Source organism: Vipera ursinii (genome assembly GCF_947247035.1).
Source record: "Vipera ursinii genome assembly, chromosome: Z".
Classification (NCBI taxonomy): domain Eukaryota; kingdom Metazoa; phylum Chordata; class Lepidosauria; order Squamata; family Viperidae; genus Vipera; species Vipera ursinii.
The window spans coordinates 55,334,598-55,358,328 of NC_139517.1; the positions used below are offsets into that span (position 1 = coordinate 55,334,598).

Here is a 23,731-nt window from a genome sequence, read left to right on the forward strand (position 1 = left end):
TTTTGGCTGAGCAGCATTGGGTGCAATATGCGAGGCAGCAAACAGTTGTGTCATGCCAAAACCAGCCGTTTGCCATCTTCTGCCCAATGCCACTGCCATGAGGCTGCGAAACACACCGGGTGGCGGTAAGAAACTGATACCGGTTTCTTACCTCTGTCCAGCTTGTTCCGCAGCCTCATGGCAGTGGCATTGGGTGCGATGCACAAGGCGGCAAATGGATGCGACACGCAAGGTGGCAAATGGCCATGGCCAGAGGCAAACAGCCGCGTCATGCCAAAACCGGCTGTTTGCCGCATCCTGCCCAATGCCACAGCCATGAGGCCGCAGAACAAGCCAGATGGAGGTAAGGAACCAGTTGAGGCTCTGCAAGGGTTGGGTTGGGGCAGTGGGAGAATGGTGCTCTGCAAGGGTTGGGTCGGACGCATGTGGTGCTGCTGCCTCGCTTTCCGTGCCATGCCAGGGCTGGGTTGGACTGGGTGCAGAGCTTCCATTCCGCTTCTTCCCCTGCAGACATTGGGAGTGCCCACCCTGCCTACCCCTTATCCTGGGGCAGCTGCTGCCATCCCACACTCTCCAGCCTGTCACTGCCAGCCGGTGCCCCAAGCTCGGGCGTCAGACAGATGGAGGCTGGTGGGGAGCCAGAGCTGCAGCTGCCCGGCTCCTCTGCCTGAGGATGCATGCAGGGAGAGGCGCCGCCCGGGTTGGTAAGCTGTGGTCTGCCCACAGGAGGAGGAGAATGGAGGAGGAGAGCTGACTGGGGACGGGTGCAGCACTGCCCACGGGGGAAATCTGACCAGCCGCAGCCTGGAGTGGGGGAAGAGGTCAAAGGAGCCTGAAGAGAGGCATCCTGGCACACCCGGCTGGCTGGTGATGGGCTGTAGAGTGCCAGACAGCAGCAGCTGCCCCATGATGAGCCGTAGGTGGGGTGGGTGCTTCCTATGTCCACGGGGGAAGAAATGGCAAAGAGGCTCTGCACCCAGCCCAGTTCAGGCTCAGCATGGCACGGAAAGCAAGGCAGCATCCCCATGCGTGACTGCGTCCCTGCTCTGCCAGGCAAGCAGAACTATGGCATCTGTAGCAGAAGAGCGCAGGCAGGCAGCAGAAGGCATGAGGAGCCCCGATCCCAGCACAGACCCTCCCCATTCTCCTCCTCCCGCCCTCAGAATTTCTGCAGGGCTCAGGAGCCTCCCCCCCACAGGGAAGAAAACCATTGAGAGATACTCTTCTGTTTTAACTTTTTTTCCTTGTCGCTTTTTGGAGTTTTCATCCTGCTTTCACGAGACAGCAGCATTTGGGAGGGGGTGTAGCTTCCCCCTTCCCCCCCAAGCCATCAGCTGAGCAAGGCGCCCTCCTGCCCACTGCTCCACCTGTCAGAGACCCCCTGGATCTCCCCCAACCCTGCCCGGCCCCCACAGGCATCCCTCCTCAGGAGCAACATTGAGCTGGCCACACACCCTCAGCGGGCCATGCCCACCCAGCATCCAGCGATACATAAGTGGGGTTTGTATTGCAGTCTGTAAAAGATTCGCCACCACTGTTCTATACCATTCCACACTTTCTTTGAAGTGATAGGATGGATACCCATGATCATAGAAAGAATAACAGAATAATAGAACAGAACAATAGAATTGGAAGGGATGCCAGAGGTCCTCCATCCAACCTTCCATCCAAGCAGGAGATCCTATACCATTTCAGACAAATGGCTGTGAAGTCTCTTCTTAGAAATCTCCAATGATTGAGCACCCACAACTTCTGGAGGCAAGTTATTCCACTAGTTAATTGTTTTCACTGTCAGAAAGTTTCTCCTTAGTTCTGGGTTGCTTCTCTCCCTCATTAGTTTCCATCCATTGCTTGCTATTCTGCCTTCAGGTGCTTTGGAGAATAGTTGACCCTTCTTCGCAGCAGCCCCTCAAATATTAGAACACTGCTATCATGTCACCCCTAGTTCTTCTTTTCTCTAAGCCATATCCAATTCCTGCAACCTTCTTCATATGTTTTAGTCTCCAGCCTCTTAATCATCTTTATTGCTCTTCTTTGCACTCTTTCTAGAGTCTCAATATTTTATTATATTTTGGTGACCAAAACTAGATAACTATTTTAAGTGTGGCTGTCAGAACCCACATGTTGGGAGGGGGGGCCTTTCATTTTTTTTCCTGCAGGTTCTGTCATTCTCCTGGGAGGAGGGGGAAACTATGGGAACTACAATGTATTTTCTTCACTCTGCTTCAGCCACTACAATGTATCCTCTCTGCTTCCTCTATTTGCTAGCTCTTTGAACTGTCCCCCCTTGATGCCACCCTGTGGGTGAGAAAGGAATATGCCTCCGACCATCTGGCTTATCTCTAGTTGCAGAAGACTAGATGCAAAGACCTAACAACAGCTTCACAGCCTTGGGAACAGTACTTTATCAGCCCCATTCCCACAGAGGATTCAACACAAGGGGATTGGCCCATTTGAACTGACCAGATGGACTGAGGGGGGTTGCTTCTTGCTCTTTTAGCCTATTAATTCGCGTGGAACCCCTCAGATCCTGCCTTCTATGCCTGCTGTCAACTTCTAATAAAAGATACTTTGGGGATGAAATCGTTTCAAGAGTCCTGCTTTCTTGGGAAGAGGTTTTGAAGGGGTCCTTATAGTAGCTTTATCATGGCATTATAAAGCAGTATTTAACACTTTATGTGATCTTGATTCTATTTTTCTATGACTAGGACTGCATTGGCTTTTTTGGCAACTGGCACACACTACTGGCTCAGATTTAAGTGGTTGTCCACTAGGACTTCTGGATTCCTCATGCAGTTACTTGTATTGAGCCAAGTTCAATATTCTATACCTGTGCACTTGGTTTTTCTTGCCTAAGTGAAAAACCTTACTTTTTGCACAATTGAATTTCATTTTGTTAGATAGAGCCTAGTGTTCAAGTTTATTGAGATCCCTTTGTATTTTGAGCCTATCTTCTGGAGTGCAAGGATCTGCCTCAACTAGATCTCCCAAGAAAGCAGAACTTTTGAAACAGGCATTGTTTCAAAAGGAACTTTTATTGAGAGTTAGTGACAGCAGTAGATCAAAGCAAGATCTGAACAATTTGTACATGAAAGATTACATCATAATGCCCAGGCAGAACTCTTCCCTCCAGTGTCCAATCATCTGGTTGAAATCTAGCCAATCCATAGGTGCTATGTTGTTTTGAAAACCTGGTGGTTTAGTGCCCATTTCAAGGTCTCTTGTCAGTTTCATTTCTCAATGGTCCCAGGCTCCGTTGTCTGGAAATAAGGCAGATGTCTTCAGGCCACATTCCTTTCTCATGAACGGAGGCACTTTCACAGAGGACAGAGCAAAACAGGGCAGAGCAAGACAAATACATTCCCCAGCCCTCTCCCACCAGAATGGCAGACCCCGAAACAGAGTACAGAATAATAAAAGGCATGCAAGCAAATTAAAGGGGTCTGACATATGGCCACCCCTAATAAATTCATCTGTAAAACAAAATAGGGAAATAGGGAAGGGAAAGAGAGGGAAACAACCACATCAATCAGGTTTATCTGGATAACATGCATGAAACCGCTTGAAGAATCTGTGGGCTCTAGCGTGCTTTTTTTATAAATCCACTTGTTTTGTGAGGCAGAAAGATCTTTCCAGGCAACCAAATACTGAGTAGAGCCGTGATTCTTGCGAGAGTCTAAAATGTCTTTGATCTCAAAGTGCTGCTCATCCTCCACCATAATGGGCGGTGGAGGAGGAGTGGTGGTACGCCTTAACAAAGGTGTAATTTCAGGTTTCAGCAAACTGCAGTGGATTTGTCACAGGCTCTTAGGGAGTTCTAATTCTACTGTGACTGGATTTATTATGTGCTTAATAGGGAAAGAACCAATGTATTTTGGCTTTAGCTTTTTAGAGGGTTGCAATGATTGTAAAAATCTGGTGGAAAGGTAAACTCTATCCCCCACATGAAAAGGCTTTGGTTCCATTCTTTTTTTTATCTGCCTAAGCCTTATATGCTGTTCTAGCTTCATCTAGGACTTTCCTAACCACAAGCCAAATGTTCTGTAACTGATGTACCCAGTCCTTAAGAGAAGAAATTGCAGGTTCATTGGCAGGCAATTCAGGCATTGGGTGAAAATCTGTCCATTGGCTACTTGAAAGGGAGTGAAACAATGCTGGAGTGCATCACATTGTTATAGACTTCAGCAGATGATAGCAGATCAGTCCAATTATCTTGTTGATGATTAATAAAAGAGTGAATATACTGTTTGAGAATAGAGTTCATTTGTTCTATCCCCCTATTTGTTTGAGGATGATGACTAGATTACAGTCCTTGATCAGAACCTAAAAGGTTCAAAAAGGGTCTCCAGAACTTAGAATTAAATTGGACACCCCTGAGAAAATTCCCTGTGGGGCTCCATGCAGCCAATAAATATGCTGCACAAATAACTTGGCCAAAGTTTTTGCAGTCAGAATCTTCTGACATGGAATAAAATGGGCCTGTTTTGAGAACAAATTGGTAACAGCACAAATGACAATGTTCCCCATGCTTTTGGACAACTCCACAATAAAATCCGTAGAGATTTCTCTCCAAGGTGCTGAAGGTTTCACTATTGGCTGTAGAAGCCCAGGCATTTTTCCTTGCCTACACTTAGCGGCTGCACAAATAGGCAGCAGACAACATAACTTTCAATGTCCTTCTTTAGACAGGGCCACTAGAATTGTCTTTTAAGCAGGTGGAGCATTTTAACAAACCCGAAATGTCTCACTAACTTTGAGTCATGACAGGATTGCATTATTTTCAGCCTGTGGGCTATAGGAACATATAATGTTCTGCCAATTCAGGCCAACCCATCCTTCATAGAATGGAGGTTTCTATGGTTCTGAAATCACTCGTCCTTCTCCAGTGCTCTTTTGAATTCCACTACCCCGTCCCCTCCTACCAGAATGGTAGACCCCGAAAAAGAGTACAGCATAATAAAAGGCATGCAATCAAATTAGAGGGATCTGAAATGGAGTTTTGGCTATTCCTGCTAGCTTGGTGACATCTGCAAATTTGATGAGTTCCTCATCAAGAATTAAAAAAAATTCTACCCCATCATCTAAATTGTTTATGAAGATGTTGAAGAGAACTGGGCTTAAGACAGAACCTTGTAGTATGCCATTGCTTACATTCCTCCATATAAATGTAGATCCATTAAGAACTACACATTGAGTGCAATTTATCAGCCACTACGAATCCCTCTGGTGATGATGCATCTATCCCACATTTTTCTAACTTACCAAGAAATAGATTGTGGTCTACTTTGTCAAGTAGTCTACTTTGTCAATTTGATTCCAATAAAATGAAAAACTCAATACTACTCTTGTTCCTACAATCAGCCTCCCAACATATTGCTTTCCAGATAATACTGGGCAGTAATTCATACTTCTTTTATCATTCACAACCAACTCTTCTGAATTGACTCCTACGGGGGAAACAATAGTATACTATTGAACAGCTTCATTTCATTGTGCAGATTCTTGGATATATAAAGTATCGTAAAATTATATCTCTGCCTTTTTCTTTTTCAGTAACTAAATCTTGGATCCAAACAACATCTAATATTTTCAATACAGAACAATTACAAGTATATTTTTCTTACTAATGTAATTATTGAGAATGTTGTTACCTGCAAATGTTTTCTTTAAATTTCCTCTTTTAACTTTAGGATGAGGAAAGAAGTGCCATCCTAATACTGGCAAATCTCATATGTATTTCATTGTGTGTCTTCCACAGAAAGCCATTTGGGATAGTCCTCAATTATCCCTTCACATTTAGATATCCAAAATTGGACATGGAGTTTGTATTGGTTTATTATGTAATGAGGAATTGATTTTCCCAAAGGAGCTATAATCATGGTCATCCTGTGTAGACTTAAGAGAATAAAGACATTTCTACATCTTTATCCAAAGAGCAACACTAACCATAACATCTTGTTGATGTTATCTGGGAAGAGTTCGATCCTGTGACTCTGGACGAGGTAGACAAGATCATGAGGAAGCTGAGCTCCACTACATCCTTATTGGACCCGTGCCCCTCCTGGCTGGTTTATGCGGCTCGGAATGGGACACGAGGCTGGATCCATGCAGTGATAACTGCTTCATTGAAAGAGGGCAGTTTCCCCACAGCCTTGAAAGAAGCGGTAGTGAGACCCCTCCTCAAAAAGCCTTCCCTGGACCCAGCTGTTTTAAACAACTTTCGCCCGGTCTCCAACCTTCGCTTTCTTGCGAAGGTTGTTGAGAGCGTAGTGGCACATCAGCTTCCTCTGTTCCTTGAAGATACTGATTATCTAGACCCGTACCAATCGGGTTTCAGGCCCGGACACAGCACGGAGACGGCATTGGTCGCTCTGATGAATGATCTCTGGCGAGCTCGGGACAGGGGTTATTCCTCTGTCCTGGTCCTATTAGACCTCTCTGCGGCTTTTGATACCATCGACCATGGTATCTTACTGCGGTGTCTCAGGAGATTGGGAGTGGGAGGCACTGTTCTTCAGTGGTTCTCCTCCTACCTTCTGGAACGTTCACAGTGGGTGTTGGCAGGTGGGCAGAGATCAACCCCGAGACCTCTCATTTATGGAGTTCCTCAGGGGTCGGTCCTCTCACCTCTCCTGTTTAACATCTATATGAAGCCGCTAGGTGAGATCATCCGTGGTTTTGGAGTGGGGTATCATCAGTATGCTGATGACACCCAGCTTTTCATCTCGACCCCAAACCACACCAGTGATGCCCTCGATGTGATGTCCCGTTGCCTGGAAGCGGTCCGGGTCTGGATGGGGAGGAACAGGCTTCAACTCAACCCGGACAAGACTGAATGGCTGTACATACCGGCATGTCAGGAAATTCAGATTATTCCATCTCTTAATATTGGGGGCGAGTTATTACCCCCCGTAGATAAGGCTTGCAATCTGAGTGTCCTCCTAGATTCACAGCTCTCCTTAGAAGATCATATAGGAACTGTGACTAGAGGGGCCTTTGCCCAGGTTCGTCTGGTGTGCCAGTTGCGACCCTATCTGGACCTGGATGCCTTGCATACAGTCACCCATGCACTTGTGACCTCTCGTCTACACTACTGCAATGCTCTTTACATGGGGCTGCCCTTGAGAACCACTCGGAAGCTTCAGCTGGTACAGAGTGCAGCTGCACGAGTTCTTTTGGGGGTCTCCCAATACTCCCATATTACACCTCTGCTCCATGAGCTGCACTGGCTTCCAGTTGCCTTCCGAGTGAAATTCAAGGTGCTGGTGATGACATACAAAGCCCTACATGGCATGGGTCCGGATTACCTATGGGAGCACCTACTGCCAGCGTCAACGTCCCTCCGTCCTGTACGTTCCCACAGAGAGGGCCTCCTCAGGGTACCACTGGTCAGAGAATGTCGGCTGGTGACCCCCAGGGGGAGAGCATTCTTTGTGGGTGTACCAATCCTTTGGAACCGCTTACCAGCTGAACTCCGGATGGCCCCCGACCTTCGCTACTTCCAGCGTGATCTAAAAACTTATCTATTCGAACAAGCCGGCCTGGCCTTATGGATTTGGGTTTTAAAATTATTTAACTAATGTATTCTTATTTTATTGCCCTGTACACCGCCCTGAGTCCTTCAGGAGAAGGGTGGTATATAAATCAAATAAATAAATAAATAAATAAATAAATAAATAAATAAATAAATAAATAAATAAATAAATAAATAAATAAATCTCACTGAGATTCTGAATGATGTTAACATTTACAGAAAGCTGACTTGTATACAATCCTCTGACAGACTTAGGTCTAAGGATCACAAGTTTTCTAAAGTTTCAAAAAGGTGCTCATAGCCCTACTGTACTCTTCTTCAATGCACAAGGGAAATAATCCATTATTAAGTGTTAGTTTAATATTACCAATGTAAGATTGGCTTGATATTGATTAAGCCCAGGCCTGAGCATTGACAGCCTATAAACTCATTGGCAAAACTTACACTATGAAATCTCTACTGGCTTTGAAGACTGGCACCACAAAAACTGATAGAAAATGTAATGCAGAGTCACAGAATAACACCCACAGTTACTACAATGGATTTTTAGTGCCCCATTGAGCTAGACCAAGTGCCCAAACTGCAACTCAAAACCCACTTATGTATCACCAGGTGCTGGGTGGGTGTGGCCCACTGACTTGGTGTGGCTATGGTAGTCATGGCAGTGTGGGCGGGCGTGGCCAGGGTGGGTGTGGCCACCTTGATGTTGCTCCTAAGGAGGGATGCCTGTGGGGGCCGGGCAGGGTTGGGGGAGTTCCAGGGAGTCTCTGGTGGGTGGGGCAGGGGGAAGAAGGCTTGTCCTGCAGGGTGAGGCAAGGCAAAGGAGGGGACAGGGCGGGGATGCCATTGCCATGGGGCAAGGCGAGGCAGGGGCCAGGAGTGTCAATTACAGGATGTAATTGACAAGTACCACTTTCAAATGCATTTTATCTACCTTCTCCATTTTGAGACTTACTTTGAATATTTAGCGATTTTTTTATTGTGTTGCTTTTTTCCTGATTACCTATCTTGATAACATATTTTCTGAGTTTTAGAGAAATTTTCTTTTGCATAGATATAGATAGTCGCTTTGTTCAGCACCATTATAATTTTGAACAGTCACTGAAGAAATGGTATATTGAGAACTACCTGTAGGGATGGAAAAAAAACTGGAAAAACTGAAGAAAATTCTAATTATATTTGACTGAAATGCATTATAATATAGTATTTATTCACTTTTAATGTTACTTGGAATATTAAACAATTATTTTCTTTCTATCAATATCAATTTAATAAAGTTGAAAAATGGTACAATACTGTACATAATGTTTTTCTTTAAAGAACATGGTGTTCAAGTACATTTTTATTAATTTATTTACAAAATTTATTGGCAGCTTACAATTATATACACACATATAGTATTGTGCAAAAGTGTTAGGAAAATGTGCAGAAATGATTTAAATTAAGAATTAAGAAATACTGTAGAATTATTAATAGTTTATTTTTATTAACTAACAAAATGGAACATAAGTGAACAGAAGAGAAATCCAAATGAAGTCAACATTTAGTAGCAGAGCTTGACTGTTTCTCACTCTGTTTTAAGCTTACCACACAGCTGTTTCTGTTTCAGTTAATGACTTTGTTTCAATCAACATATGAAATTGAGGATCATTAGCACCTGCTTGGTATAATTGGTTAATCACACATCTAACTCTAATCCTTCAAAATCCCTGTCTTTGTACAAGTATAAGAATTGATGCTGTTTTGAAGAAAAAAGGGTGGGTACACCAATTTCTGATTTGCTTTGGATTTCTCTTCTGTTCTTTTAATTGCCATTTTGTTAATTGATAAAAATAAACTATTAACACTTCTATTTCTGAAAGCATTCTTAATTTGCAGCATTTTTGCACAACTACCTAACACTTTTGTACAGTACTCTGTAACACATGTTAATGCCAACTGTTAAAATGCAATGACAGATGGAGAGGGCAGCGCAGGATGCGGGGGAGGTGAGATCTGTTTTTACTCAATCAATCATCTCCACTGAAATGCTCCCCACCCCATTGCCCCAAGCTAACTGGGAAAGCCAGGTCTTTAGGTTCTTACAAAAGGTCAGGAGAATTTGGACATATCTCACTCCGGGGTATGTGTGTGTGCAAGATGTTCAGAGGGCAACAGCAAAAAAAGTCCTTCTCATGGACTCTGCCAACCAGAATAATCAGGCCAACAGGACCCACAGCATGCCTTCTTTGTTGGCAGAGATGGGATATGCCAGTCCAAATGGATGAGATGGTCCCTCAAGTAGTATAATTTATAAAAAATATATATAATTGTTTTCATTTATTATTTGAATATGGAATCATATTACAAAGTAATTTCAAAACCAACCATACTCCGTGAATATTTCTATTTTAGGAAACTGTGGAAGCATTTTTTAAACATCCTTCTGTGAGAGATGACTCAGATCTTGAGGGAAGAACTTCTTTTATGTGGGCAGCTGGCAAAGGTAGTAATGACGTCATCCAGATAATGTTAAAACTAAAACTGGTCACCGATATCAACATGGCAGATAAATATGGTGGCACAGGTAAAAACTCTTTGTGTGTACCTGTGTGTGTGCATATGTGTGTGTGTAGCTAGGATTTATGATTTACACTTAAGATTTACAATCATAACTTACACATACTAGTTTCTCAATTCCACAGAGAGGGAAAGATAATAGTTTGTGCAGTTGTTTCCTAAGGAATATAACTGCATAACTAGTATTTTGAGATAATTTAAAAGGAGACAATAGTTGCTATATATCATCTAAGCTCTGAGACATTATTGTTCTTATTATCCACATTAGATTTGTTTATTCAATTGTTTGTTTAATTATTTTTAGTTTATTAATTTTCCAATGACTCATGTATGACCCAGGAGTAGAGAATCCAAGGAATGGTGTTTGAAGTTTCTGTATTATAAGCAATTGTTTATTTCTGTTTCTATTAAGTCATTAGCTTAGCATGTATCAGATATGCTTAATAGGGTTTTTCAGTACACTAACAAATTCCACTGGGAATATTATCTTTTACGATCTTAAATATGCAACATTTTAAAACATTTGCTTAGACAAAAAGTGTCTAATAAAAGTGTACATTCTTAATTTTTCTCACTTTCTAGAGAACAACTTATTTAAGAATCACACAAAAGATTTATGACTTTACCTCATTTAATACTCCTGCCTAGCTCTGTATTTCACTAATATAGTGTTACCAGATACCAGAATCAGACCTCTGATAAGGAAAGTTTTTTTATGTCAAATTAACTTGTCAACTTATTCTTTCCTAAATCTCTTTTGTTTCACTAGCATACATTAAAAAGGTAAAGGTAAAGGTTCCCCCGCACATTGTGTGCTAGTCATTTCCAACTCTAGGGGCCGGTGCTCATCTCCGTTTGAAAGCCGAAGAGCCAGCGCTTGTCCGAGGATATCTCCGTGGTCATCTGGCCGGCATGACTAGATGCCAAAGGCGCACGGAACGCTGTTACTTTCCCACCATAGTGGTTCCTATTTTTCTACTTGCATTTTTACGTGCTTTTGAGCTGCTAGGTTGGCAGAAGCTGGGACGAGTAACAGGCGCTCACTCTGCTACGCGGCACTCAGGATTCGACCCGCCAAACTGCCGACCTTCTGTTCGACAAGCTCAGCGTCCTAACCCACTGAGCCACCACATCCCTTCGTAGCATACATTAATGCTTCTCAAATCTAAGTAAATTATCTGAGTAGAAAAAAATTGGGTAAAATAATAAACCTTTATTGTCAAAGTACAACATGTGTACATTGAGATTAGCTGAGCCTCCCCCCGTGCTCTCTCCCCCCAACACACAGTGACAACAAATCCTCCATCCTACCACACCATGTGAACCAACTACACCACACACCGGCCTCTCAAGTCAATTATAAAATGATTTTTATGATACACAAACGTATTACCCAATCACAACAATTTAAGTCAGTATAAATTAACTTAAAGTATTTTGTTTATATTTGGTAAAAAGCATTTTCTGATAAGTTGTTCTGAGGCATGGAGGAAAAAGCTTGGTAAGCATTGGGCATAACATTATGCATATGCATCATGCTATTTTTTCAGGATTAAGCAATATTATACAAAATGCAAAAAAAATAAATACTAATAATGTGTGAAACAATTAAAATTAAGAATTAAAGAAACTAATTAAATCTAATTTATATCAACATCATTCATGATATCTTTCTATATTTGCAAATCATTCTTACCTCTTAAAAGAACTCAGGCTGACAAGCTGGCAAGCTGAAAGTCTCAGGCCATACAAAATCATTGAACTAACAAAGGGTAGATGCTTTCTACTTTCTAGGCTGGGGAAAAAAGCTGAAAAGTCTACTACCAGAAAATGATAGAAATTTAAAGTATGAAGCCAAAATATCCATCCCTCCAGCCATCAATCCATCTCCATATACATGGGTTTCTGTACTATATTCCTGTATTCTGTAGTTCTTCTCCATAAATATGACTTCAACAAGTATCTAATGAAGTTTTATCTTATCATGCTGAGTTCTCAAAAACTTTACTTTTAACTAGTTACTGGCAGGAATGGGATGGGAGAATCTGAAAAGTCTTGAATCAAGTAGTTCCTGCATTAAAACTGACACATCCACCATCAATTATTAATCAAGTAATAAATTTAAAAATTAAATTTTGTACCTTTTCCTTTTTTTTGAGTATCTCATCAATTCCATCCCATTACTACTTGTCTCTCTCAATTGTCCCTTCCTTTTCATTTTGTAATTTAATACTGTACTCATTCTTTCTAGTTGACCAAACCATCCCAATCTAGTGGTCTCTCAATTTTATATTCAGTCCATCACCCATTTGCTCTGGCCTCTTTCTCTCCTTTTCATACATGGGCCTCTTAAGCAATGTATTCCCATTTAAGTTATTAATTTGGTGGCACAATGGCTCTGGACAAAATTAGGGAAGCGATTTCCCATTATTTTCTTCCTTGATTTGTTTTTCAAATTCCCAGTCAGTCTACAGACTTGGGATTTTCTAGTGGCCTGCTTTCCAAGTGTTTATTTTGTCAAGATTGACTATAGGTGCTGCCACCATCTGCTGGAAGAACTGAAGTTTTTTTTAAAGTACCCCTTACCTTTTCATATCTTTATTTTAATGTATGTTGGATATCAGATTTGAATTCCCATTATTTGAATTTATTTTAATTATTCTTTAACAAAGTTGCTGATTTCAAAAATAGTATCAGATTTTATTTGAACTCAATCTATATCACAGATCCTATATACATGTATTCAGTTTATATAAATTTTATATATACATATATAATAAGATGCAACTGAATGGAGCAAGCCTGAGACAATAACAAAACAAATAAATGGAGAGAGTGATGTCCAGCACACCTGCATGTAAATACCAATCCTTTATCTTACTGTTTGGTTTAGGTTTTGTTATATTCACTATTTTAATTAAACACTATTTAATAACTGCATTCTTTTTGGCATCTTTCAGCATTACATGCTGCTGCCCTTTCTGGCCATGTCAGCACTGTGCAATTGCTTCTAAAACATTATGCTCAGGTAGATTCTGCTGATGTAATGAAACACACTCCTCTTTTTCGAGCTTGTGAAATGGGACATAAGGAGGTAATACAGACACTCATTAAAGGTCAGCTCCATAAATTTCTTCATAAACATATGACTGTCTTTAGCTTTTGACTTGAGCAAAGAGTAATGATAGTCAATATTGTGAAGGATTAGTTCATGATTGACATAGGAAAAAATAATATTTTTTAAACCAACCTTTTTCTAAAACATTTTAGATATATTTAAGGGGCCCTGTTCCTGAAAATTTAGAATTTTGAAGAAACTTTAAGCATGGCATAAGAATTAGTAATTTACTTTTGTAGTAGCACATAGACTGATTAGGAATTCTCAGACATAGGAACAAATACTGGTTTTCAGTATTATAAGTATTCTATCTAATTTGGATTAGAATCTTTATTATAAATTAAAATGTAATAATTTAGATCATGGAAGGAATTTTTAGACTGCCAAATTTTCAGCTGACTGGTTTAAAACCTAATTATACATCATCTATTCTTGTTATCAATCTTCATAGTCAAGAGTTTTGGGAAAACTCTTTATTATGCGACCTCTCTGAAGATTTTAAATGTCTTAATTTACTCAGGCTAAGAAGCTAATCAAAGAAAGGCACATTTAAATATAAAAATGAGACTAGTCTGATCATAAATCCCAACAGAAATATATGGAACATCCTAGATGACAAGTGGCTAGTTAAGTCATTAATTTTACCATTTATACCCAGGTTTAACATAGCAGTTGTATATGGGAAGTGTAATAAGGGCTTTGTAGTTTGCCAAACTGGTTTGTTTCTGAACTGTGTGTGTACCTTTATTATCAACCTATTTCTCAAACTGCAAATAGTTAATTCACTAGGTTCGAGGGAGGAGCAGTGAAGGAAAAATAAATGTAAAAATATGTGTCATGCTAGAACATGGCAACTCTATTATCAGGATGTTAATTTTTTATGTGGGAAGAAAGAAAGAAATTTGATTACAGAGGTGTATCTGCCTTTGGTGTGCATGGAGAAAATATACTTCCATTGGGATTGCCAGTAAGTAGCTTCACTGGCAATCTTCTGCACATACATACCTCAGAACAGCCATACCAAACCTTTGAAAGTGGGATCTTGACACTTTGAGTAAGGAAGTTTGAAGAAGTTATGCATAGCCTCAGCATACACTTTTTTAGTTTGTTAATAAACAACTGAGGCAGACTCCAAATGGATTAACATACATTATTGTTGCAGGAGGAGCAAGAGTTGATTTAGTTGATCAAGATGGCCACTCTCCCTTACACTGGGCAGCTCTAGGAGGAAACCCTGATGTTTGCCAAATATTGATAGAAAATAAAATCAATCCTAATGTACAGGATTATGCAGGTAGAACTCCACTGCAATGTGCTGCTTATGGAGGTTATATTAATTGTATGGTACTACTATTGGAAAATAATGCAGATCCAAATATCCAAGACAAAGAGGTAAGTGTTGTTTTACTATATTATTTATTATAATAGTTCAGGCATGCACAAATTGCTGTTGGAATATATTGGTTGGGTATCAAGCTTTATCCAAGCACCAAATTCCACTAGAAATTCATAGTGTAAAAACTGGGTATCATTTATATATCTATCATGCTTGGGGAATTTATATTAGGAAACAATTTCCCATTCATTAAATTGAATACTTTTTCCAAGGGAAATTGCAAGTGTTGTTGGTCTTGTCCAAATAAGAAATCTGGCATGGAGTCATTGCAAATATTTTCATCTAGGGCAAAAAACATTAATTTGAGCAATAGGCTGCTACCTAATGTAAACTGTACATATATTCTTCTGTCTCCTGTCTAGATCTTAAAGGAGAAAAAATGTTAGACCTAATTCTGCTAACTTTCTATCCTTATGCATATACTATGCACCTAATACAAATGAGCTCCCCTTGCTGTTTTCTGTACTAGTTGGATAAAAAGAGAAATACACTGAAGAAGATGAGAATGAGCGAGGAGAAGAAGCTATGAGGGCTAGATATTATAATTCTTTGATATTATTCAAACAGTGCCCATTAATTATTTTAGGATGATCCTAAGCTTACTAATCAGTTAGATAATCATGATTTGGATAATCATAACATGAATAGTCAAGAATTGAAGTAGTGAGTGTACTTTTGGGTGGTTGTGTTGTCAATTTTGAGATCAAGCAAGTTTGGCCAGGAAATGATTTGTGGGTTATTAGGGCGGAGGGTAAAGAATAATTCTCATCAGAAAATTCTAAGGAAGAGACTTGTAGAAGGATAATAAGGAATGCTGTGCTCAGTAAATTTTGCCCTTCTCTAGGAATCACCAAAAAACCTGAAAAGAAAACAGAAAAGAATAGAAAAAAGAATAAAAGGTGCAGGAGAAAAAAAACAAGAAACAAGAAAGAGAAAGAAAATAATAAAGAAAAGGAAAAGAAATATGCAAAGAAGTGACTTCCAAGCTTAAGCAAATCTATAAAACATCAACTTTTCAATCTCATTGTCAACAAAAATCCATAAATTTGCAAACTTTGCAAAAAATAAACCAACTTTATATCAATTCCTTTATTTCTAACAGTCTTTAATTCAATCAGAGTGTCCTGGGATTTGCTTTCTCTTCAATTCTTTTTTACATATCATACAGATGTCTTCAAAGCTTTGACTAACCTCTTTTGTAGTTACAGTAATAAAACATTTTCCAGGTCATTCTCTTGGTTCATAATTTGTATTTTCCTTTTAATTTTTAAAACTTCAGCCAGTTTTAAAGTATGCTTTAAAAAGGAAAGTATGCTTTTCCGAATCGTTCTTTTGGCTTGTCATTTGTACTTCCACTTTTGGTATTTTCTCTGTTTTATTTCTGTTACTGTCATTCCATTAACATTTTTAGACACAATCTATTATAGAGGTAGACATAATCTTTTGAAGTGTTGATATTGTAATTACTAATTTCTGTTTCCATTCTTCAAAGATCTCCTTTAATATTTCCAGTATTACAATATTTTTGTTATTTTGTAAGTTCCTGTATTAACTGACATCAAGAACAAGATTGTATTTTTCCCTTTCCTTAGAATCTTTAGCTCCTTCTAATGTCCAGTTTCAAAAATCATCATTTATCTTACAATAGCCAGGATAGCCAAATTAAATCTGTTTACCACAAAAACCTGCTTATTTTTATAATTAACCCTAATTAAAACTGAGGGGAAGGGTGACCAATCTCTAAAATCTCTAGAACACAAAACCAATAAAAAATCCCAAGAAATGAAATCAAACAATGAGGTAGGCAGTGATGAGAAAAAGAAAAATTCAGGAAACATACCAGAAGACAGACATAAAAGTCTTAAATGCTTATACACAAATGCTCAAAGCTTGGGGAACAAACAAGGCAAACTAGAAACAATAGTACATGAGGGAGGGTATATCATAGCTGGCATAACAGAAACCTGGTGGAATGAAACCCATGAATGGAATGGACTGATGGATGAATACAAATTGTTCAAAAGAAACAGGTCTACAAAAAGAGGAGGGGGAGTTGCACTATATGTAAGAGAACACTATATAGCTGCAGAAATGCACATGATCAAATATAAAATCACTCCAAAATGTATATGGGTCAATATAAGAGAGAAAAAAGTGATATTGCCATAGGTGTATATTATAGGCCATCAACCAATCAGAAGAAATAGATTAACTCTTTGCCAACCAGTTAACAAACATATGTAGGAAGCATGCCACAGTAGTAATAGGAGACTTCAACTATCCAGATACCAACTGGGAGACAAACTCTGCAGAGAGCAGGAGATCAAACAGATTCCTAACCAATATAGCCTACAACATTGTCAGCCAAAAGGTGGAGGAGGGAATTAGATGCAAAGGTATACTGGACTTAATCCTTACAACAGAGAAGAAGTGATAGAGAGAATTGAAATTGCCGAAAGCTTGGATGAAAGTAACCACGTCATACTGGAATTTAATATAATGCAAACACTAGCAATAGAAAACAATCTAACCAGTATTTTAAACTTCAAAGAGCTGACTTTAACAAACTCAGAAAGAACCTAGGAAAGATCCCATGGATGAAAATCCTAAAGGGGAAAACAACCCAAGAAACATGGAGAATCCTGAAAAACGGTTCATAAAAGCCCAGACCAGCACAATACCATTGAGAAAGAAAAACAAGAAATTCAAGAATAAACCAACATGGCTACATAAAGATCTTTCTGACAAACTGAAAGTCAAAAAGGACAAATACAAAAATGGAAAGAGGCCATATAACTAAGGATGATTATAAACAGACAGCCAGAAAATGCAGAAATGAAGTCAGGAAAGCAAAGGCTCAGAACGAACAAAGACTTGCAACAGAAATCAAGGATAATTAAAAAGAGTTTCTTCCAACATATTAACAAGAAAAAAGTAAAGGAAACTGTAGGCCCACCAAAGAGAGAAGATGGCAAGGAAATAACAGGCAACAGGGAGAAAGTACAGCTGCTTAACTCATACTTTGCATCAGTCTTCACACAAAAAGAAACTATAGGCCAACATACCAAAAAACCTACTGGAAAAGACATACTAGAAACAAAAATTAAAATAAGCAAGAAAATTGTAAGAGAGCACTTATCTGACCTTGAGGAGTATAAATCACCAGGTCCTGACAAATTACATCCCAGAGTTCTGAAAGAGCTGGCAGATGTTATCTCAGAAGCATTGCACCACATCTTTCATAAATCCTGGAGCACCGGGGAAGTACCTGAGGATTGGAAAAGGGCTGATGTGGTCCCCATCTTCAAGAAAGTTAAAAACCAGACCCAGGAAACTACAGACCATCAGTTTAAGATCAATACCTGGGAAGTTGTTAGAAAAGATAATAAAAAAACAGATCTGTGAACACACTAGAAGCAAACAAAGTCATAACAAACATGGGTTTGTTAAAAACAGATCATGCCAAACCAATCTTATTTCATTATTCGATAAAGTGACTAATCCACAGTGAAATGCTGTGGATGTAGTATACTTAGATTTCAGTCAGGCATTTGATAAACTAGACCACAACCTACTCCTTGGTAAGCTGGAAAAAGATGGAATAGACAACATCACCACCAGATGGATCTGTAACTGGCTGGCAAACCGTACTCAACCAGTACTCTTCAATATCTTCATAAATGACTTAGATGAGGGAATTGAAAGGGAACACATCAAATTTGCAGATGACACTAAATTGGCAGGAGTATCCAACACCCCAGAAGACAAACTCAGGATCTAAAAAGATCTTGACAAACTTAAACAATGGGCCCTATCCAACAAAATGAGTTTCAATGTGGAGAAAAGCAAAGTTTTACATTTAGGTAGGGAAAATCAAAGGTACAAGTACAGATTGAGAATAGAATAGAATAGAATAGAATAGAATAGAATAGAATAGAATAGAATAGAATAGAATAGAATAGAATAGAATAGAATAGAGCTGGAAGGGACTTTGGAGGTCTTCTAGTCCAGCCCCCTGCTCAAGCAGGAGAACCTGTACCATTTCAGACAAATGACTTAGCCTCTTCTTAAAAATCTTCAGTGATAAGAGCACCCACAATTTCTGGAGGCAAGCTGTTCCTCTGGTTGACTGTCCTCACTGTCAGGAAGTTTCTCCTTGATTCCAGGTTGCTTCTCTCTTTGATCAGATTCCAACCATTCTTTCTCCTTCCCTCTGGTGCTCTGGTGAACAAAGTGATCCCATCTTCCTTGGCTGCAGTATTTGGGCAAGGCCTAGCTTAAAAACAGCAACTATGAGAGGGACCTTGGAGTCCTAGTGGATGTTCACTTGACTATGAGCCAGCAGTGTGCAGCACCATCCAAAACTAATACAGTCCTGGGTTGTATAAACAGAGGCATAGATTCAAGATCACATGAAATACTAGTACCACTTTATAAAACACTAGTAAGAGCACACCTGGAATACTGCAGCCAGGTCACCATATCACAAAAAAGATGCTGAGAGTTTGGAAAAAATTCAGAGAAGAGCAACTAAGATGATCAAAGGCCTGGAGACTAAAACATATGAAGAATGGCTGTGGGACTTTGGTTTGGCTAGTCTAAAGAAAAGAAGAAATAGGGGAGACATGATAGCAGTATTCCAGTATCTGAGGGGCTACCACAAGGAAGAGGGCATCACATTATTCATCAGAGCATCAGAGGGAAGGATGAGAAACAATGGTTGGAAACTGATCAAAGAGAGAAGCAACCTGGAATTAAGGAGAAACTTCCTGACAGGAGAATTAACTAGTGGAACAGCTTGCCTCCAGAAATCATGGGCGCTTCATCACTGGAGATTTTTAAGAAGAGACTAGACAGTCACCTGTCTGAGATGGTATAAGTTCTCCTGCTTGAGCAGGGGGCTGGACTAGATCTCCAAGGTCCCTTCCAGCTCTATTCTATTCTAAATGTTTTAAAATCCCCAATCTTATAGTAGAAGCCAATTTCCAAATTTATCTGAAAAGTTACAATCCATTTATAACTTTTTAGATCAAAATCTTATTTAGCTTATTGCTGTTATTAAAAATTCTTTAATTTCTTAATCTTATAATTATTAGTTGAAGATAAACTTTACTGTCAGACCTGCCCCAGTCAGAGCTCTTAGGAAAGAAAGACCCTCGACTCCATTTGAATGTAGTGATAGATTCTTTTACTAAAGTTTTCTGGTTGCAGTAAATTCAGGCTAGAACTAACATTCCCGCATGAAAAGATATAATTTTTTCCCCTCACTCTAGCTCTCCCCCTTGATCATCTTCAGCCAATGGAGAGCTCCATAGATGTTTTGAGAATCTCTGAGATGTTTGGGGCAACCCACATTCCATTCTCAGAATGCATGAGCTTAAAGACTGACACAAACTGGTTCTGCACCTCTCTGGTTTTTGTCAAACTGCCATTCCCCCCCACTCCTTATTTCCCATTACATTCCAAAACATGTTTATTGCCCATTTGTCCCCGTTACCCCCTCTCCCCTAACATTTGATGGCAGGATGCCAGCAAGGCACCAAACCATGTCTGATGAAGACTTTTCTTTTTAATAAATAAAATCAAAAGTTTATTTTAATAAAAAGAACAATTAGAAAATACTGCTTTTTACATTGGATACTGCAAATACAAAACTTCAGGGCTGAAAGAAATATTGACTTCCTGCAAGGAGAAAGAGATGATTTTGGGAGCACAATTCCATTAAGCTTCTTGGTATTCACAATATTACAGTCTCCTTGCCAATATAAATGCCAACCTGTGTTTGAGTTTGAATTCACACCTTCTATCAACCATGCATTTTAGCAGTCTTCTTGGAACATAGAGATATAGCTTTATTCTTTGAAAATGTAAAGTAAGAACTCAGGCCAATGGCACATAAATATGCTGGAAATCTCTCCAGCAGAATTGACAAAAAGCTATATTTACCACAGAGATTGGAGAAGGTCCATGGAAAAGAGGTAGAGGATTTAGCTTTATCTCATAAGAAATAGGTAAATGTGTTAAGCAGAAACTGCTAAATTGAACTTAAGTAAAATATTCTTTAGCCATTGCAGGAATTCTGTGATCAGTGATAAGCATATATTATTAATATTTCAGAAAATGTAGAACATGTAGTATTTTCTTTCTTAAAATTGTATAGTCATCCTTATCATCATCATCATCCTTTTGTAGTGAATCAATTTATTGGCTAAACCTCTTTCTTGCCCTTCCTTCCCATATTTACCCGATGAAGACTTTTCAAACTTATCAGTGTGAAAGTCTCTAATAGCTTTAAGATGGTTAATAGGTAATTTCTGAAAGTGATTAGAAAGTAAGGTTTGTGAATTCTGTGTGCTCTGCCACAATTGCTATGAAAATTGCTTATCTTGTTAATTCTCCCTGTGAGGAACAGCTGTCTGAAGCACATGTAGGCAATCTCTCATCCTCTTCTTATCTGGAAACATTCCAAAGAGCTGGCTACTTCTCATTGCTGCACTTTTGCGGATCTTCTTCAATTCACCATAGCTCTCCCAGAAGTCCCAAATCTGGATAGAACATAATGATGCACAAAATTTAAATATTATATATTTTTCTCTGTTTTCCCTGTAATTCCCCTTAGTTTCTCCATTTAGAGGAAATTATAAAAATATTTTTAAAATTAGTATTTATAATTCATCATTACTGTAAGTTGTTTTTACTTTATTATTTTCTAACCTGTATGTGTTCAAAATAATGTAAAGAATGCATATAGTCTGATGATTTCTGTGTATGAACTGGAATTTGGCAACATAATTATTTTTTTACATGTTTTTGTTCTACTGACCATAGGGAAGGACAGCATTGCACTGGTTGTGCAACAATGGCTATCTTGATGCTATAAAGCTGTTGTTAGGATTCGGTGCCTTTCCCAATCATATGGAAAATAATGAAGAAAGGTACTGTTTATTAAATAATATCTTTGTTGTCTTTCTTGGATTTCTTCCGGGGGAAAAAGGACAGGTCTCTTTACCTATGCATTGATTATAGATATTTTAATGCAGTATCAGTGGAGAATATGTACCTCTTGCCCCTCATGAGAGACATGCTGGCTCATCTGTTGAAAGGGAAAAAAAATTCAAAGTTGGACCTGCGGGAGGCTTACTATTGGATCAGAATAAAGGAATGGGATGGATGGAAAACTGCTTTCAACTGCCCCCTGGAGTGTTTGCAGTTTTGGGTGCTCCCCTTGGGACTACAGGGAGCACCAGGATTGTTCATGCAACTGATTAATGAAGTCCTCCATGAACACACGTATAAGGGGTTTTGGATGTACTTGGATGATATCTTGATCTACACCGAGACAAAGGCAGAGCATGTGAAGCTGGTTAGAGCGGTCTTAAAAAAAACTCCACTCCACCAAACTATATGCTAATGTGAATTTCATAAGGGCAAAATTGACTATTTGGGTTACCGCATTTCAAATGAGGGAGTAGAAATGGAAACAGAGAAGGTGTGGGCTGTCCTGGATTGGGCCTCTCCCCGCACCAGGAAAAAGTTACAGTTTTCTGGGATTTGCCAATTTTTACAGACAATTTATCCCCTCATTCACACTGATTGCTCTTCCCATTTACAAGGGAGAAAGTTAGCCAAAGCCTATCCAGCCATTAAAATGGACTGTAGAATGTCAAGCTGCATTCAAAAAACTTAAGAGACTTTTTTCCATGGAGCCGGTGCTGAGGCATGGAAAAACCATTTATGATTCAAGTTGATGCTGGTGATATAGCTGTAGGTGTGATACTGCTTCAGAAAAACTAGAAGGGTCAATTGCAGCCCTGCGCTTACACATCCAGAAAATTACTGTAACTGAGACTGAACAATGGTGGGCTGCTTGGAAGAAGAAAGCTTATGCAGTGCAATGGGCCCTCCTAACTTGGAGGCATTTTTTAGAGGGGAGTAAAATCCCTTTTCAGGTCTGGATTGATCATAAAAAGCTTCAGGTGCTAAAAACCCCTAGGAAGCTGTCTCCGAACAGCCATGCTGGGCCCAGCACTTCCACCAATTTAACATCCAATATTTGCCAGGGGGAAAAAATTTCTAGCAGATACTTTGTTGAGAATGCCACAATATAATAATGTGAAGTCAGACCGGTTAAACCTTTAATTTCCCCGCAGCAGCTGGTGGCCCCAGTCACAAGAGCACAGACTAAGAGCTCTCTGCCAATTGATAAGTAGTTGGAAAATTAAAAAAGGCACTAGAGAATGATGAGTGGTTTCAAGACCATAAAAACCTCTGTTCAGTGAAAGACAGCCTAGCTTGGGTCAGGGGCAAGCTATATATTCCTGTGAAACAAACACTAAAGATCATGTGGGTGTGCCACGACTCACTTTGGGTTTGTGAAAACCCTCCAAATGACAATTTTGGTGGCCTTCCCTAAAAAAGGACATTGAAAGTTAGGTAGGTAGTTGCAATACCTGCACAGCAGCTAAAAAATGCAAGGGAAAATGCTGGGACTCCTGCAACTGGTGGTGAGCCCTTCAGCACCCTGGAGAGAGATTTCTATGCATTTTATTGTGGAGCTCCCCAAAAGCATGGCAAACACTATCATTTAGGTCGTTACTGATTTTTTCTCCAAACAGGCCCATTTTATCCCATGTCAGAAGATCCCAACTGCAAAGATTGTGGCTAACTTGTTTATGCAGCATATCTATTGGCCACATGGGGCCCCACAACATATAATAACAGATAGGGATATCCAATTCACTTCTAAGTTCTGGAAGGCCTTTCTGGATCTTCTGGGTTCTGATCAAGGACTGTCATCTAGTCATCATACTCAAACGAATGGGGGAAACAGAACGAATGAACTCTGTTCTAAAACAATACCTTAGATGTTTTATTAATTATGAACAAAATAACTGAACCAATTTGTTACCATTTGCTGAAGTGGCCTATAATAATGCAGTGCACTCCAGCATTGGTTTCATTCCCAAACGGCTAACGAACAGAGTTTCCTCCTTATGCCTGAATTGCCTGCTAATGAACCAGCCATTCCTTCCCTCAAGAAGTGGGTACACCAGTTGCAAAACATTTGGCCCATAATTAGGAGAGCTCTGGATGATGCCAGGGCAGCATATAAGGCCTAGGCAGA

At 39.6% G+C, this 23,731-nt stretch overlaps 1 protein-coding gene across 1 annotated transcript in view; it reads left to right on the forward strand.

Annotated features, from left to right (window-relative positions):
• Positions 1–23,731, forward strand: part of INVS (inversin) — a gene marked incomplete at its 5' end in the record, with an annotated part of 306,815 nt that overhangs the window by 148,396 nt on the left and 134,688 nt on the right. Inside the window, 4 exon segments of the mRNA XM_083377072.1 lie at positions 9,929–10,100; positions 13,054–13,209; positions 14,374–14,603; positions 21,436–21,542. Coding sequence (XP_083233198.1) covers positions 9,929–10,100; positions 13,054–13,209; positions 14,374–14,603; positions 21,436–21,542 — 665 coding nt within the window.